General features: G+C 47.0%; 1 protein-coding gene across 4 annotated transcripts in view; it reads left to right on the top strand.

Moving 5' to 3' along the window:
- Positions 1 to 16202, top strand: part of RABGEF1 (RAB guanine nucleotide exchange factor 1) — a 28121-nt gene that overhangs the window by 3311 nt on the left and 8608 nt on the right. For 2 of the 4 annotated variants that reach the window (XM_082201455.1, XM_082201456.1), the window contains exons 2-6: positions 2998 to 3186; positions 5043 to 5209; positions 12969 to 12989; positions 14114 to 14280; positions 14878 to 14959. In XM_082201455.1, coding sequence (XP_082057581.1) covers positions 3008 to 3186; positions 5043 to 5209; positions 12969 to 12989; positions 14114 to 14280; positions 14878 to 14959 — 616 coding nt within the window. In that variant the 5' untranslated portion in view covers positions 2998 to 3007. The remainder of the gene's footprint in view (positions 1 to 2997; positions 3187 to 5042; positions 5210 to 12968; positions 12990 to 14113; positions 14281 to 14877; positions 14960 to 16202) is intronic. The other 2 variants (XM_082201457.1, XM_082201458.1) reach the window with 1 other exon arrangement.

The raw sequence follows: 16202 nt of genomic DNA, 5'->3' as shown, positions 1-16202 counted from the left end.
CACGGCTACTGTTTCCGTTTCTCTTTTTGTAGCAGATTGACACTGCTGCCCTTATAAAAATGAGCTCCTGACCCCTACAGCTTTCTAGCTCTGGCTGCTGTCTTGACTTGCAGGCAGCTCAGCCCCTCCCCATGATTCTCTGGTGACCTCACAACTTGACTGCCTTTTCAAAATGCCTGTCAGGGGTTGCAGAACGCCTCCCTCCCCCCTCTTTCTCAGCACCTTTCTGGATTAAATGGGTCAAGGGCAGCTATCCCACTGTGTGCTGAGTGCGGCTGGGGAGTCGAGTTGCCTCCTAGATCCTGCAGAGGATTCATGGAAAATCCTGATGATGAAGTCATCCCGGTCCTTTCCGTTCCCAAGGCTTCTTACATACCGGTGACATTCCTGAGTCTCTGGTGTTTGACTCAGCAGGAGCAAACATTTGCACACTCTTAGATGTATTCCTGGCCTGCAAAAGCAGCTCTCCTTTTCCCCCATCAGTGCTGGGCTGCCAAGTTTGCTTTCAACCTCCTACTTAGAAAAAGGGTGTTTTCACTCACTGGTTGTCAGCTGCTCCTGAGGAACAGCAGAAGACTTGCTTGCCTTCTCGTGGCTTAGTTAGGACAGGCTTAATCATTTTCTGTTTGTTCCTTGTTCCGTATGAACCTGTGCAGTTCCCTTATTCTGAGTGAGGTCACTGGGACAGCTAAACCAAGAAGCTCCTCACCATCTTGGGCAGAAGGATATTTTCCCTGTCTTTCTGGATGGAGAGGTTGGGTAGAATGAGAGCTCTTTGCTTCAAGGGTGGCCTAGGCTGAGTAATTTTGCATGATACTTCCCCTGTTCCAACTTGAAGTGTGCAGATTCTGGGGCTCTTCAGTCTTGTACAATGGCATTATTTCTTTCTCATTTTTTTTAATGTTAAGCAAAAAACCCCGCAATAAAACACCCCTAACCTGAAGAAGTATGCTGAGGAACTCAGTGCTTTCTTGCTTGGTGACTGTTTAGTTCCAATAAAGGCTGCTACTCTTGGATTCCTTCTCCCTTTGGATGAACACTCTACCTCCAGTTTTAATCTCTGTATATTTTTCATATTTGCATCTTGTGAAGTGACCACTTCCCTTGCCTACCAGCTCTATGCAGGTTGCTTTTGCACGCAGTTCCTGCCCCAACTGGGCCCTCCTTGCTGACTTGTTTTATTTTGTTTTATTTACTTGTTATTTATTTATTTACTTGTTTTATTTTGGTCATTTGAAGGAATGACAGACTGTCCTTGCAGGCCTCCACCCACTGGGCGGGACACAGTTTGCTTGACTAGCCCTTGCATAATCTCCTTGCAGACACACTTTGAGTGAGTTGCATAACAGCACGTACCTTGCATGACAAATCTTGACAGTGTCAGTTTTTCCTTCTAGGTCCTGGTGATAACTTCATAGCTATCAGGGTGGCTGATAATGCATTTTCTCTCTGTGCTGTCTTGATAGTTTTCTGCAGTTGGCCTCTTGTTCCTGCAATTATACTGAATCGCTGTGAACTCATATTCTTATCACATGATGCCAGGAGGCTGTTTCTCTTATGTTTGGGTGTGTGTTGCTGGCTGTCAGGAGCAGGATGGCAATAAATTACATGGCGTTAGTAGAGTTAACTTTTTATTCAAGGAAACAAGGTCAACTCAGGAGGCTGGGCCTAGTGAGCCCAGCAACTCGTCCCAGTAAATCTTGCTCCTATAAGGCAGTTGTGCAGACTGAAGGTCCCTGGCCTTTCCACAGTTGCCTAAGCCTCCTCCTCCGCCCCTGATTCCATCCCAATCAATCTGAAACTTCGTCGCCATGCCCGTCTGCTCCACCCTCTTCATCCCTCTTCTGTCTTTGCTTTGCCGTCTTCTGGTTCTGGGAGACCAGGGGGGAGGTGAGCTGGTCACAGCAGGAGGGGGAGAACCCCTGGCTTTTTCTGCAGCCTGACTCATCTCTGCCAGAATGGTGGAAGAACGATAGTCACAGACCTGTTTTACACACAGACTACACATAGCCCTGTATATAATTGTGTTGCCCACTCTAGGCATTGCCATGATAAGAGGGATGCATGTGTAAAAATTACAGTCCCTGAATGCAAAGCATGGCATAGCCTCAGTCAAACAGCACTCATATTTTGGGTGGGCAGGTTGGTGAAATAGTTGACAAACTCCCATAGTGATTTTGGTGCCAAGACTTTCTCTTTTTCCAGTGCAGATAAGCTGGTCACCAGCCAGGCTGCTCTTTAGCTTGGCCTCAAATATTGTTTTTTGGGACCATTTTATGTTTATAGCTCAAGTTCTGGACTGTCTTGGCCAGTGTGTGTGTGTCTTTCCTTTTGCTGCTAAATCTTGCAGCGTATTACCTTCTAAGAACATGAGAGGAGCCTGCTGGATCAGGCCAATGGCCCATCTAGTCCAGCATCCTGTTCTCACAGTGGGCAACCATATACCTGTGGGAAATCTGCATTCTTTCTTGCGGTGGCTTCCAGCAGCTGGTATCTGGAAGCATTGCTGCCTCCGACCATGACGGCACAGCTGAGCTATCCCCATTGATAGCCTTCTCCTCCATGACGAGACTCATGGAACTCATTGCTAATCTATCTAGTTACAACACTCTATGACATCTTCCCCCATCCTGGTGCCCTCCAGATGTTTTGAACTACAGCTCCCATTGGCCCCCAGCAACATGCAGCTGTGCTGGCAGGGACTGCTGAGGATTGTAATGCAAAACATCTGGAGGGCTCCACGTTGAGAAAGAAGGATTTCTAGGATTGCATAACAGGAGCTCTGCAACTTGGAAGATGGCTTTGCTCTAGTAGCATTTTATTAATACCTATCTTGAACTCCTGAGGAACTAGGGAGGGGAGGTGCTGTGGCATTTTATTCCTGGCATTGCACATGCCACTTTCCCCAGCTGGTTTCTTTGATTTGTGTAGGACCTCCCCCACTTTTACTTATTTGAGTGACATTTAAAAATAACCCCCTTTTCCCTCCCACCACAGCAGGAGCAAGATGAGCCTGAAGTCGGAACGCCGAGGCATCCACGTGGACCAGTCCGAACTGCTCTGCAAGAAAGGATGCGGTTACTATGGCAACCCGGCTTGGCAGGGCTTCTGCTCCAAGTGCTGGAGGGAGGAGTACCAAAAGGCCAGGCAGAAGCAAATCCAGGAGGACTGGGAGCTGGCTGAGAGGTAAGGAGGTGTTGGCATCAGGGAGAAATGCTTAGCTCCAGCTTTTGTAGCATTGCCACAAATTGCATGTTAATTTGTGGCTTGAATTGCATTTTTAAACAGCCCTCTACAAAGATAATGCTTAGTAACATGTCAGTTCTTTGGTAGGATATTGGGTGGGGACAGCTGAAGTGTATGTGTGTGTGTGACTGAGAGGGGGCGTTTTGGTCATGGCTGGGCTGAAACTGCAATGTGGAGAGTTCCCCAAGCAGTAAGGAACATGGGAAGCCAGCTCATACTGAATCAGGACACTGGTCCCTCTTTCTCAGTATTGCCTACACTGACTGGCAGTGGCTCTCCAGGGTTTCAGGCAAGGAGTCTTTTCCAGCCTTTTCTTTTAAAAAGCTTTCCTTGATCAGAGAAAAAACCCCCACAGTGTTTCATAAGGCCCATAGTTGTTGTTCTTCACGCACAAGATAATTAAAACACGAAACAGCATATACATTTACAAGAAGACTAAAACAAGTGGATGCTTGTGGTATCCAACTGGGAAAGCTTATTGGAACCAAAAACATCTCCAGCGGTTTCTGTAGAGGGCAAATAGAGGGTGCCTACTTCAACCAAACCGATCAATGGTTTGGAGCACATTGAGGAACAACGTTTTTGGCTTTTTAGTTTAGACAGAGGAATGGAGAGTCTGGGAAACCATAGAAATTCACAAAATTATTCACAGTGGAAGAAGTTTCTCTCTCTCTCTCACCTCTCATCTCATAAAACGAAGACCCAAGAAAACTGAACACTGGATGACAACTGGAAGTGGTTTTTCACACAGCACATGGTTAACCTGTGGAATTTGCTGCTGCAGGATGTAGCAGTACAGCGTTGTCATACGTTTTGGTTCTTGAACGCTTAAAACCCGGAAGTAAATGCTTCCATTTTCGAACTTTTTTCAGAACCTGAATGTGTGACACAGCTTCCGCTGAGTGCAAGAAGCTCTTGCAACCAATGGGAAGCCATGCCTCGGTTTTTGAACATTTCGGAAGCTGAACGGGCTTCCGGAACGGATTTCGTTTGAGAACCGAGGCACCACTGTATATGATCTAGCAGCTGATTGTCTCCGTTCTTGGTCTAGCAGCTGATTGTCTCTGTTCTTGCATTTCCATCCCTCCTGGGACAGCTAAGGGGAAATAAGCTGAGATTTATACCAAAGTTGGTTGGGCAATTGTCTGGATAGGGTAGAAGAAAGCTTTCAGAATTCTTACGCTTGGTGTGTGTGTACGTGTGTGTGTGTGCTCACGCATTGGAATGGACCTCAACATCCCTTCACACAGTATAAAGGGATCACATTCTTGTGCTGTGGCTGCAAATGAATAAATGAAATTTCTGCAAGTAGAAAGTTGGCAGACTGAAATGAGCGAGATAAAACCATTATGCTTGAGCTGCTAATTCTTCTGCTTGCGGGGGGCACATTCAGAAATGGTATACACCTACTGCAGTCTATAGTATTGCCATTCCCAGCCTGCTGCAAGGTGTAGGCCAGAAGCCTGGCTTAAATGCATAGCTGTCAACCTTCCCTTTTTTGTGTGGGAAATTCCCTTATCCCAGCGCCGTTTCCCGCTGCTATCCTGGATTGTTAGATATCCCATAGATTGTCCCCGGGACAGGTGAGGCTGCTGATCCCTTTTTTTGAGGCTGCTGATCTCTTATTTTCAAATCTGAACGTTGACAGCTATGCTTAAATGTGTGACTTGATTTTATTGTGGAGCTAGAATCTGACCCTGGAGGAGACAGGAGAGATTCCCAGCTGCCGGTGAAACTCAGCAGCAGTGCTTTTTGTTGGAACTAAATGTGGCTCTGTTTTCTCCACCCGGTTGCAGGCTTCAGCGTGAGGAGGAGGAGGCCTATGCAAGCACTCAGCACCCTCAAGGGGCTCAGTCGCTCACATTCACCAAGTTTGAGGAGAAGAAAACCAACGAAAAATCACGGAAGGTGACGACGGTGAAGAAATTCTTTGGGGCGTCATCTCGACCAGGAGCTAAGAAGGGTAAGGGGGGAGAGCGGTTAGGGGGGCTTTTAAAAACAACAGCTGGGTAATGATTTCAGGTTTTTCTGTTTCACTAGTCTTTTGGATTAGTAGACAGCAATTATTGTGGCCCTTTCCAGACTCTTAAATCAGTTGGTCTGAGTCATCATTTAACTCTGAAAAATATTATTTTATGATAAGCCAGCAGAGCTCTCAAAGTTCACAACCCACAACACAACATAACAGCTGCATTACCTTTATTGTAAAGGAAATGCTACAGCTAATGACAGCATTGAGAGCCATGTTTGGTCCTTTGTTCTCAGCAGAGATGATTTTTGAGATGGCCTTTCTGCGCAGGGTTGGAAGAAGGGGGCCAGGGCCGGGGGGGGGGGGGCGGAAGCCAGAGCCTGCAACCCAAGAGTATCAGTCTGCAGTTTCAAAGGACAGGGCAGGAAGAGACAGTGTAGGCACTGGGAGATTCCCCTCTCTGCCTGTTTTAACCCCTTCACACACCCTTCTCAGCAAGTCCTATCCCACACTTCCAACACTATAAAACTACCTGCGCTTCATCAGGGCCTCCCTTCCTGTCTGCGAACGAGAACTGCCAGATCTTTGGTCTCTCCTCTCCTCCCTCTCCATTAATTGTATCACCCTTGGGAGTCCTTGCCTTTTTTGCATTTGTTCCAGCCGCTCAGGAGTCCAGCGTTAAGTCCGGACAGCTTGGGAAGGAGCTCAGTGCTGATAACCTTCTCAGGGACTTGAAGGAGATTTTTACTCCACCCTGGGAACTCTCTTCTCCTGCTGAAGGTAACGCGGCCCAGCCGCACCAAACCTGCCTCTCTGCTCATTTTAGCAGCTTTGCCGAATCCAAAGCTAGGGTTGTGCCAGGAGTAGCTCCAATAGGGCCTCTCATCAATTGATCAAACTGCTTCCTTACCACCTTTCCCGTGTTGGAATTGGAGACACCGCAGTCCTTCAAATTGAGCACGTTCATCATTTCCCTGCAAGACGACACAAATAGCGGTTCTATTATTTTGGTTGAACTTTCTGCCGGAAGGGCCAAGACCATGACTCAAGTTAAGCAAAGAACTAAAGCAGCAGGTCTTACTATTTATTGATATATTGCATTTTTGTCCCACCTTTTCTCCAAGGAGTACGAGGTGGCATACATGGTTGCCTTCTCTCCTCATTTAATCCCCCACAACAACCCAGTGAGGGTCAGTTAGTTTGAGAGGCAGCGAGTGGCCCTCGAAGTTGCCCAGTGAGCTTCATGGCTGAGTGGGGATTCGAACCCTAGTCTCCCAGGTCGTAGTCCCAACCATAGTCCTAACCATTATGCTACATTGGTACTTCTACCTCTGCTAGCTTGGGCTATGGAGTAGAAAGTTACAGTTCAATACAGTCATACCTCAACTTACGTTCTTTCAGGTTACGTCCTGCGGCAACCTGGAAGTGCTGGAAAGGGTTACTTCCGGGTTTCGCCACTCGCGCATGCGCAGAAGCGCAAAAATGATGTTACGCACATGCGCAGAAGCAGCAAATCACAACCTGCGTGTGTGCAGACGTGTTGCTGCAGGTTGCATTCTTTTCATGTTGCGAATGGGCCTCTGGAACAGATCCCGTTCGCAACCAGAGGTACCACTGTAGAAGGGAGCAATTTTACTATGAGGATGCAAGAACATGGAGGCGGCTGCACTGAGCGAACTGTGGAACCTGCTTCCACAGGAGGCAGTGATGGCCACCGACGTGGATGGTTTTAAAAAAGGATCAGACAAGTTCATGGAGGATAAGAAGGCTATCCTTGTCTGCAAGCCGTGATGGCTTTACTCTGCCTCTGCGGTTGGACGCAGCAATGCTTTGAATACCAGTTGTTCTGGAAACTGCAGGAGGAGAGAGAGAGCTGTGGTGCTCAGGTCCTGCTTGCAGGCTTCCCAGAAGAGGCATCTGGGTGGCCACTGTGAGAGCAGGATGCTGGACTAGATGGGCCACTGGCCTGATCCAGCAGGCTCCTCTTGTGTTCTTAGGTATTTGAGCATCACAAGGCTGTGTACAAAAATACATGCAGAATAAATAAAATAGCAGCTGGCATTGGGCCAGAGCAGATATATTTCAAGCTGTTGTGATCACCTGGTATCAGGGTCTAGCAAAGGTGGGAGAGAATATGTTTTTAGTGAGATGCTGAAGGGTATTCTGTGTATGTGCCTGCCTTGATTCGGAAGAGAGGCTATTCCATGAGGATGTCCTCCTGCTGGTTGCAGTCAGGCAAGTCTCTGCAGGCTGCAGCACAGCCAGGAGGACCTTGTCAGACGACCTTAGTTGCTGTGGAAGGAGCAGGCAGCTGCCCAGGAGCTGATGGGAATTGTAGTCTAGAACCTCTGGAGAGCACCTGATCAGCAAAGGCTGCTCTACAATTTGCTGGGGGCCTGCAGGGGCTTTTTCTTAGAGAGTTTCTTGCCATTAAGCAGTATGTAAATCTTGTTTAGATAAATAAAATAAGAAGCCAGAAGCTACCCATGTTCCTTTGGGAGGAAGGGAGGGTTATAAATGTAATTAAAACATTCCAGAAGCTAGCTTAGGAGCCTAAAAACTTGGTTCTTTCCTTCAAGAAAATATGGATAAAAATACTTGCTGCATTCCACACGGTTTTAACTTACAAAAGTGTTGAATGTGCATAATGGAGTCTCTTGTGTGCATTGATGTTTCTTTTCTTAGGTTTTAAGCAAAACTAAAAATTCTCAGGCCTTGAGACTGTTCTGAATTGGAATATTTCCTTCCGGCTCTAAGAAGGGCAGATTTTTTAAAAAAGGCTCTGAGAGATAGAAGCTGTTGGATCAAAGCTGCCCCTCCAGGCCATAACAGTGAAAAGGGGAAATTAGGAGTTGTATGTGACAGAAATGAGATTATATTATTTCTAATTTTTTTTAGGTCAACTATTAGTGTTCTTCTTCCTTTAAAAAAGCAAGTCTTTGAATGTAGAAATAGAACAGGGCTGAAGGTGCCCTTTGTCATAATTATAACCACACACTATGACTCTGCCCCTAGTCTGCAAATTGACTGACCTTACATAATTCTAGTTTTGCTAGTCTTGGGAGGGGCAGGGACTCTGAATTAATTTTATTTTATTTTTCAGTTCAATTCAATTCAGTCTAGTTTATATTCGGCTCCTCTTCACTGAGGAGCCATGGGCAGGAGACAGATGTACCATTTGAAACAAAAACAAAGCAAATATTTTAAAACATTCTAAAAACATAATAAAAAACATCTACAATCAGTTTACCGTTCAAAAAATTACTCTACAGGCCATTAAACACATTTTTCCATCCCATGTTCTCAGGGTTGCCAGGAACAGTCTTCTTCAGTCACCGTATGCACCAGGGTCAATAGGAACATTTCTCCTGAATACGGAGGGAGACAATCACACTTCACTAGGGAAGGTATTCCACAACCAGGGAACCTCCACTGAAAAGGCTCTGTTGTGGGTCAGCACCAGGTGGGCAGCCCCTGTGGCAGCCCCACCAAGAAGGCCTCACTTGCTGGTCATAGGGTCTGAGATGGTTAGTATTGGGGAAGATGCTCCCCCTCCAGTTGCTTGACCAGTTTTCTTGCTTCTAAAAATTAAGCAGTCTTAACCCACACACTTCCAACCCTACCTTTGTCCCAATAAGGACGACAAACAAGTTTTTAAGGAATAAAAAGAGAGCTGTGTGTATCCACAGCCGTATCCTGCACTTTTTTTGGCTTTCCGAATCCAAGCTTTTCTATCTGCAGCGGTTTTTGTTTCTGTTTCTTTGCCTTTCCCTAACCTGTTTTTCAAGGGTTCTGTGGGGTCCAATTTTCATAGAAACAGTTTCCTACATGGTTTCTGTTGTGCTTGCATGACACATTGCCCATTCACCATATCTGTCTGGAAGGCCGATGGGAACCCAGGAAGCTGCCTTATATTATGCTGAGGCAGATGTTAGTCCATTTAACATGGTGCTTCCTACACTGACTGGCAGCAACTCTCCAGTTAGAGTATTCCCAGAGCTACCTGGAGATGCTGGGGATTGTACCTTGGACGTTTTTGCGTGCAAAGCAGATGCTATCCACCACTGAGCTGTGGCTCTTCCCTGCTGCCACAGAGCTAGATCTGATGTGCTTAAACTACAGGGCCGTACAACTCTTGTTTCACAGAAAGCTGCCTTTCTGTTGGGCCATTGGACCATCTGGCTCAGTATTGTCTACACTGGCAGGCAGCCTCTCTCCAGAGGTTTCAGACAGAGCAACCAGCTCAACCGGAGATACTGGGTATTGAACCTGGGACCTTCTGCATTCAAAGCAGATGCTCTGCCACTGAGCTGCAGCCCTCCCTTAGGTCCCCCAGCTTTTCCTGAGCACTACTTCTTTGTGTTCTTCTGATCACAGTAGGGCTCTCCTCTTCCTTGCTGCTTTTTGCCAAACTTCTTATGAGCTGCCCTGATTGGCTGTTTCAAGAAATTGTACTCCCTCCCTCCTCACCCAAAAGGTGGATCTCGTATTTTTGAAGTAAAAGGTTGGATCAGATTTATTTTATGTTTTTTTTTAAAGATTTATTTTATGTTATTTATCACATTTATATCCCACCTTTTTCTGCAGGAAGCCCAAGGTGGCATACATGATTCCTCATTTAATCCCCATAATAACCTTATGAGGTTGCCTAGGCTGAGAGGCAGTGGCTGGCTCCAGGGTTACCCAGTGAGCTTCAGAGCTGACTGGGGATTCGAACCCTGGTCTTTCCCAGGTCCAACACTAACCACTACACCACATTGGATTAAGCTAGGGGTTTCTGGCAGAAGCCAGCTAGATGATGCTGGAGTGTCTCCCAGCATGGCATAGTAGCAATGGTGTCCCAAATCCTAGACCCCAGCATCCAGCATGAAAGGATCCATCACTTCTGATAGTTCTAAGATTCCCTGATTAGTTTCTTGCCTCTGGAATTTGCCCTCTGTGATAACCTACCTTCCTGATTTCTGCTCCAAATGTCACTGACGAGGAAGGACGTGTGGTTCAAAACCTGGCCTAAATGGCCTCAAATGTCTAGTGAGTTAAATCCTTGCTCTCCGTAAAACTGCTAAGATTCCAGAAGTGCATCTGTTCTGAACAGTTATTGGGCATCATATCGCCCGTGATATTTAGACTCCTGACCGTCTTCTCTCTGCCCTCCCCATAATGCTACAACAAGAGCTAGGAACCTGTGGCACCCAGGTACAAAGGGACTCCATCTCCCTTCAGCCCTGCTCAGCTTGGTCAGTGGTCGGGGGCAATGGGAGAGTTGTTGGAGGGCTGTAGGGCCCCACTCCTGCTGGCGTGTTTGGGGAGGATCAGGTCTCTTAACCACAATCAAATCCTTAAAAGAGGATTAGACAGATTCCTGGAGGAGAGGGCTGTTGATGGCTACTAGCTATGATGGTTATGCTCTCTCTCAACAGTTACAGTGATGCTTCTGAATACTGGTTGCTGGAAACCACAGGAAAGGAGAGGACTTTTGTGCTCTGGTACTGCGTTCGAGTTCTCACAGGCATCTGGTTGGCCACTGTGAGAAGAGGATGCTAGACATAAGTGGGCCTGATTCAGCTGGGCTCTTCTTCTTATCTTAACCACAACTCTCATCAACTCTTGACCAAGGGTTGGGGCTGATGGGAGATGGAGCATGGCAGTGGCTGGAGGGCTATAACCCCACTCCCTGCCCCTCAAGCGGGGGGAGGGGGGGCTCTGAAGAAGGAACACATTGCTTCCTGTAGTCCTGGAGAAATTACAATCCTCTGGCACTTGCTTAGCCAGGAAAGTGGCACAACCGTAGTGCGAGGCTTTAGGCTGATGTGGATGTTCCTCTAGATGACAGTTTTCACTGATGCTTTGCGTGCCTTTGAGCTTCCTGTGTATTTCTGTGTCTTGCGGTGAGTCTCCACCTTCCTATCCCCCGCCCCACCTGTTCAAGTAAATGGTTTGGGGGTTTGGTGTTTGTGTGAAAGGGGCTCCAAAGGGGCAGGCGTGCTTTTAAGCCTCCGCCGTGTACATTGGGCTGCAGCAAAGTCAACAGTGAAGACGCTTGGTGTGACCAGTTGCACGTCTTCAAGACCCCCATGTAGAAGTCACTTAAAAGATAATGCCAGGCTGTGTGTCCTCTTTGGGTAGAACACTGTTTCCTGGACACTCTCTGTCTTCAGTGTGTGTTTCTGTGTTTGTGTGTGTGTCTTGTGCTCAGTCCCACAGCCCCACTAATTTCCTAATCCATACATTTTCCCTCTCTTGCGCCCCTGCCCCTGAGCTAGATACACAAACCCAAAAAGGGTGTATGTGCTTTTTGTTTGTGTTTAAAAAGCTCAGATAAACTCATTTGTATTGCCATGTGGTTCAGACATCTTAGTGGTGCCTCATCATGGTTTGTTTTTTTAGGGGGGAGGGGGTGCCTAAAATACGAAAAAGTTGATATTCAATTTTGTTAGGTCTGTATGTACTTAATTTCCTTACCCCATCCATTGGAAATGAGGTTAGTCTAAGCAAATATGAAAGGGACACACGCTCTCTCCCTCTTCCCCCTGCCCCCCGGGAAATCAGTAGAGAGAGGTGCATTGAAATAAAACTGATAGTGATAATAATAATTGAGACAGGATATGTAAGAGAGAAGATACCATAGCAGGAAAGAAGGAAAAAAGAAAGGGGGAAGAAAGAGATGAAGGAAGGAGAGAAGGAAAGAAGGTGGGGGAAAGGGGATGAAAGAAGGGGGGGAAGGGAAGAACATGTGTGTGTGTGTGTGTGTGTGTGTGTGTGTGTATCTGTCTATCTAAGTGTGTGTGTAAGCATGTATAATGCAGAGGGAAGGCACTCAGAAGTCAGGTAGCTGAAAATAGGTTAAACGAGGAGAGTTTTTGTGCATGTTTAAAAGAAGTTGCTCCGGTGGGAAGGTCAGCTTACCTGGAGCAGCCCTGCCACAGAGCAGTGATAAGCAGTTCATTGCCATCTTGCATCACTGCATACCAAGGAGCTCCTGGTGGTTGGATGCAATGGTTGCTGAACAGCCATTATTTAACATTTGTATCCCACCTTTTCTTTTCTCCAAGGAGCTCAAGGTGGTATACATGGTTCTGCCTTTCCTTATTTAGCCCCCACAGCAACCCTGTGAAGGGTTATTATTTAATCTATTTATATCCCACACTTTCTCCCAAGCTGGGATTTGAGGCAGCTTGCACCACTTAAAAACATTGTTGCAAAACACAAATTAGTCATAAAAACCTAGTTAGTAGTTAAAATATATCAGGTGCATTGCCTGCACCTTAGTTTCCAAAGGCCTCTCTGAACAGCAAGATCTTAGCATGCCGTCAGAAGGGAGCCAGCCTGACCTCTCGGAAGGGGGTCCCACAGTGTGGAATGTGGGGGCAGCCACAGAAAAGGCTCTCTTTCAGGTTGCCAGGGACGCAGGGAAGGTCCTCCCCGAGGACATTAGCACCTGGGCAGATTTGTACAGGGAGATGCGATCTTCCAGGTAGCCTGGGCCCCAGCCCGAAATGGTGAAACGCCTCCTGGTGTCCTCCCCTCCCTGCTGCAAACCGACATCTGTCATCGTGTGCCCTGCCTCTGACATATTTGTGCTTTGCTCGCTGTTGTATTTGTGAAACACAAACTGAGACTGTCCTTTGTGTGTTTTGTTCTCTCTCTCTCTCTCTCTCCTTCTTCCCCTCTCTTTTCGTTCCATCGCTTTTTGCTCGTCCGCCCTGCTCCATTTGCGTCGCCTTCTCACGCTCCATCCCTCCATTCCGAACAGTCCTGGTTGGCAAACGGAGAGGTGGGTGACTTTCCACTGCATTTTGGAGCACACCGTGACAATGTTTGGCTTTGCTTGCGCCTTTTTATATGTGTGCGGCCTGCGGAACGCTGTCTCGTCTCGTTTTTGATCGGGGCTGGTGGCCGTTTTAAAACATTGTGTTGCTTAATTTATCTATTGGCAGCCTTTGGAGCCCGCTCTTTGGCTGAAAGGGCTCCTGTAGCGGCTAGCATGCAGTCAATTGCATCAAGATAGTCCCTGCCCACACAGGCTGACAATCCATAAACAGAAATTGCAACACACAAGGGAAAAGGAATGGGCAGGGAAGAGGAAAAACCAAACTTAGGCACCATGGAATCATAGAATGGTAGAGTTGGAAGGTACCGCTGAGGGTCATTTAGTCCAATCCCCTACAGCACAGTTCTTAGAACGATTAGCTGTCGCAGTTCAGGAGCAGGAGGTGCCTAAAGCAGCTGGATTTTTGGCAAAGCTGATGGAGTGAGCCGCCTGCTTCCCATCTTTCCCACTGAGGCAGTCTGGTGGTAAGGCTGCCCCCAGGCAACATCTGAGGGAGAGGAAACCTTGTCAATCTGGAAGTGCCTGAATGGAGCTTTGTGCTTTCTGCATATAAAGCTTCTACTCAGGTACAGTTCTCCCAAACCATTATTCTATGGCATAAGGGGCCATGAGGGTGCCAGTACCTCCTCTGGCGCCAGCGAAATATCACCTCAAAAATCCACAGCGCAGGGCAAACCCTTTGCTCCTCCAGCTCAGTTTCTGTTTGCACTGGCTTGGCTTTCCCTGCATTGAACGTGCCAAAATTGGATACCCACTTCTTCCCTTCCCTTCCGAACAGAGGATAGATGCAATGCGCTTCTCTCTGTGAGCAAGCTCAGTGTTGATTCCCCCCTCCCCCCAGCGCCCACACCATTTTTTGGGCTGCTATTTCTGCTCTTTTAGAGGTGGCAACCATTTTGTGTTCTCCCCCTCCCTTGGCAGCCATTTTATGACAGGCGCACCAGGGGCTTTCTCAACATTCCAAATGGCCCAGTGATGGTTAGTGACCCCTTTGCAGTTCATAACTTGGCAGGAGTGAAGTCAAATAACAGGGTGCCCTAAAGGTTGTGCCGTCTTCTCTCCCGCAGATGTCCCAGACACTAAGGCTCCCAGCCCTTCGATCAGCCGGCAAGTCAGCATCGAAACGGACCGGGTGTCCAAGGAGTTCATTGAGTTTCTCAAGACATACCATAAATCCGGCCAGGAGATCTACAAGCAGTGCAAACACTTTTTGGAAAACATGCACCACAAGCGGGTAGGTCCCTGTCGCAAGAGCGGAGAGGCCTCGCTTTCCGTCGGAGGCTCTGGGAGTGAGGGTGGGTGGAATTAAAACCAGGGACTTGCTTTTGAAGGCGTGAAATTAATGTATATTAGGTGTTGAGCTGACTTGTGAAAATAGAAAATAACTATGCCCCTTTAAAGAATGCGAATGTCCTGATTATCTGCTCAAGTAGTATGCTTTTGTTATATTTATGGGGAAAGTATGCATACGTTCTTCAGTCTTTACTGCAGGAATATTTGAAATTTGGCCCAGATGGAGCTGCCACATCTTAAAATAATCTACTCAGATTTTATGTTGGTTTTTTGGGGATAGTTGGCAAACAAGGGGGTGGGGAAGCTTTGGAAATAGATATTGAGGAAAACCAATGCAGGCATCACAGCTGAAGACCCTCTGACAGGATGCCATCCAGCCTCTGTTTTCATTGGAAGGTGGACCACCTTCTGAAGTAGTCTGTTCCACAGCTGAGCAGCTACTGCCATCAGAAAGTTCTTCCTGATGTTTCGTCGGAATCTTCTTTCTCGTAACTTTGCATTGCCTGTTCTCACCTGCGCGACTGGTGCTCTTTTCCAGGACCTGAGTATTGAGGAACAGTCCGAATATGCCCAGGACTTCTACCAGAACGTGGCAGATAAGTTGCAGAGCCGCTGGAAAGGTATTTCTCATTTCTGCTCTTAGCTGCTGATAGGTAGTGGGGCTTGGGAGAGAGGCATGCACACACATTACAGCTTCGGTTGCAAGACAGCTACGGCCGTTCTGGGATTGGGAAAACTTGAACACAGTTGTCCATTCATTGGTAACCTCACAGTTGGACCTCACAGCTACCCCATCTTGCTCACAGCGGCCAACCAGATGTCTGTGGGAAACCCTCAAGCAGCACTCTCCCCTCCTGTGGTTTCCAGCAACTGGTGTTTGGAAGTATTTCCACCTCTGACTGTGGAGGCAGAACAGAACCATCATGGCTAGTAGCCCTCCATAGCCTTTTTCGTGATTGCGTGGGCCTCTTTTCTGTGGGAGCATGCAAGAGGGAACTTTAAAACACAGCGTGAGCGCCTGACACTGAGGAGAGCCAACAACAAGAAGGGATTTAGGGCACAAGGGCTGGGTCCTGTGATGCTGAAGAGTTCAGAAAATGGGCCCTCTGACCCGTGGCACTTGAGCCGGTCTCAAGCTTCTAGTTCAGAAACCACAACAACATCAATTTTATTATCTATACCCCACCTGGCCATTCCGACCAGCCACTCTGACTACTTCCAACAAATTATAAAACCACAGTAAAACATCAAACATTAAGAACTTCCATATTCAGATGTTTTCTAAATGTCAGTTGTTTATTTCGTTGACAACTGATGGAAAAGCATTCCACAGGGCAAGCACAACTACTGAGAAGGCCGTCTGCCTGATTCCCTATAACCTAACTTCTTGCAATGAGGGAACCACCCGAAAGCCCTCGGAGCTGGAGCTGGATCTCAGCGTCAGGGCTGAACGAGTTTCCTTTTCTCTTTTGTATATACTTATTAAATTTTCTGTTTTACAGTTTAAAATCCTCATTTTTACATCCTTAAGATACCAGTGACTTCCCTTCTTCTCTTTCCATGGTTCATTTTACATATCATTATTCCCTGCATATTTTACAAAAACTATACCATTCAGTATTCCATTATTGCATCCATCAAAACTTCTTTACACTGTTAAATTTATCTTAATGCTGCCAGCGTTTTCAGCTGCGCACAGTTATTTCCCATATATTCAGTAAACGTTTGCCAATCTTCTCTAAACTTATGTTCTTCTTGTTCTCTTTTTCTGTATGTTAAGTCTGCAAGCTGTGCATATTCTGTCAACTTAAGTTGCCATTCATCTTTGGTTGGGACCTCACTCGTTTTCCATTTATGGGCTAG

Source organism: Podarcis vaucheri (assembly GCF_965113315.1).
Source record: "Podarcis vaucheri genome assembly, chromosome: 15".
Lineage (NCBI taxonomy): Eukaryota > Metazoa > Chordata > Lepidosauria > Squamata > Lacertidae > Podarcis > Podarcis vaucheri.
Note: the sequence above shows the minus strand (reverse complement) of the source record. Positions and strands in the feature narration are given on the sequence as shown.